Below are 1,576 nucleotides of genomic sequence, written 5' to 3' on the forward strand. Positions count from 1 at the left end.
AGAAGCGAATGCCTGGTGGGGTATTAACCCCATTGCACCCAGGCATTTACCACCAGGCTTGCTCCAGTGGGCGGTCGTTCTTCATGAACTATCGCCCATTGCACACTGGGCGTCACTGGTGGAGACGCGGCCCAAGGGCAGCACCTCGCGCCGTCATGGGGCGGGCGAGGGGCTGTTCGAAGGCTGCGGGGTGTCCCTGTGGGGCGCCTGGTGGGGTGGCCCATTCTTCTGGGCGGCTGCTCGCGGGGGTGACCTCCGGTCTGCGGCTATGCAGACTGGTTCGGTTCGCCTCCGCTGGATGCCAGCAAAGGGAAACTTTTACCATCATCCGCCTGCCTGGTCGTCCCACTCCCTAGGGAGAGGGTACGGAGCCACGCGGGACGGACTGTTCCCTGCCGCCCGGTCGGGTGGGGCTCCCCGCCGGGGGTGCCCGCTGGGACATAGAGGGTGAGAATAGAGAGGAGAGGAGGGCGGAGGCGATCGCCCGGGCATGGCCCTGCTGGCGAGCCTCCACTCCTCCGGTGTGTGGGTTAGGCTTAGGAGTCGTTCGCTTTATGTTCCCTACATCGGAGGAGAGGACGCGCAGCGCGTTGGACGAGCTGGAACCGAACCGGGGGGATTGGTCGGCGAGCCCCCCGGCCGTAGGATTCGCCGATAAATATACGAAATGGAAATGGACCAAGATAACGGAACAAAACGGCAGGAGTTCGGATGCCTGCCACGGTTTCCCGGGGATATTGTCCCTGCCCCCGGGCGATCGACCCCCGTGGCTTCGGGCCCGGGGGGCTCCAGAGAAGGGCCAGCTGTGGAGTTGCCGACGGGCTCCACAGCGGAACCAGCTACCGTCCGGGTGGAAGAAGAGGGAGTAGATGGGGTCAGCGTTCCATCCACCACTGCGGAGGCAGAGGAGAAGATGGGATCGACGCCCAAACCTAAGAAAAAGGAGTTGCGCCTGCGGTTGGAGAGTGCAAACGTGGTCTCGATCACTGCAGATACCTCGGCTGTAGGGCTAGCCGGAGGTGTCCCAACTTCGGCAAGAGAGGAGGCGCCCCTCCCAAGAAGAGGGAGATCGGGAGCTGTTAGGTACCCCAGAGAGACAAGAATAAGAGTTGTTGAGGGAGAAATTGTGAACTCCCCAATAGCGGAGAGTGTCTCTGCTGGCACACCAGTTTTCAGCGGCCCTGGTGGCGGGACTGACGCGGGCGAAGCGGCATGCAGCGCCGCCAGTGTGATCGAGGTGGAGACGGAGCAGGAAAACACCGGAGGAGGAGAACCGACACCCTCTGTCTCCATTGAGGACACGGAAGAGGATCTGTCCTCTTCGTTTGATCAGGTCCCCAGGAAAGGGAAGAAGAGGGGGCGGAAGCCTAAGGGCTCAAACTGACCAGGGTCGCATGCCCTGTCCAGACTCGGCTCGAGGCGTATGGACTTCGAGGACGACGAGTTGGATAGGGTCGACTTCTTTAAAATACCTAAGAGGGGCGGCCACGGGCTAAAAAAGCGGAGAGGCCTGGAAGAGTGCCAATTAGATGATAGGCTCTCATCTCGCCAGAAGGACGCCATAGAGGAGGTTACG

General features: G+C 61.5%; 1 protein-coding gene across 1 annotated transcript in view; it reads right to left on the reverse strand.

Moving 5' to 3' along the window:
* Positions 1–224, reverse strand: part of LOC108765826 (uncharacterized) — an 8,099-nt gene extending 7,875 nt beyond the window's left edge. The window contains exon 1 of the mRNA XM_018514671.1: positions 29–224. Within this exon, the coding sequence (XP_018370173.1) occupies positions 29–224 (196 nt within the window). The remainder of the gene's footprint in view (positions 1–28) is intronic.
* Between the last annotated feature and the right edge of the window lie 1,352 nt (positions 225–1,576).

Source organism: Trachymyrmex cornetzi, unplaced genomic scaffold (genome assembly GCF_001594075.2).
Source record: "Trachymyrmex cornetzi isolate Tcor2-1 unplaced genomic scaffold, Tcor1.1 scaffold551, whole genome shotgun sequence".
NCBI lineage: Eukaryota > Metazoa > Arthropoda > Insecta > Hymenoptera > Formicidae > Trachymyrmex > Trachymyrmex cornetzi.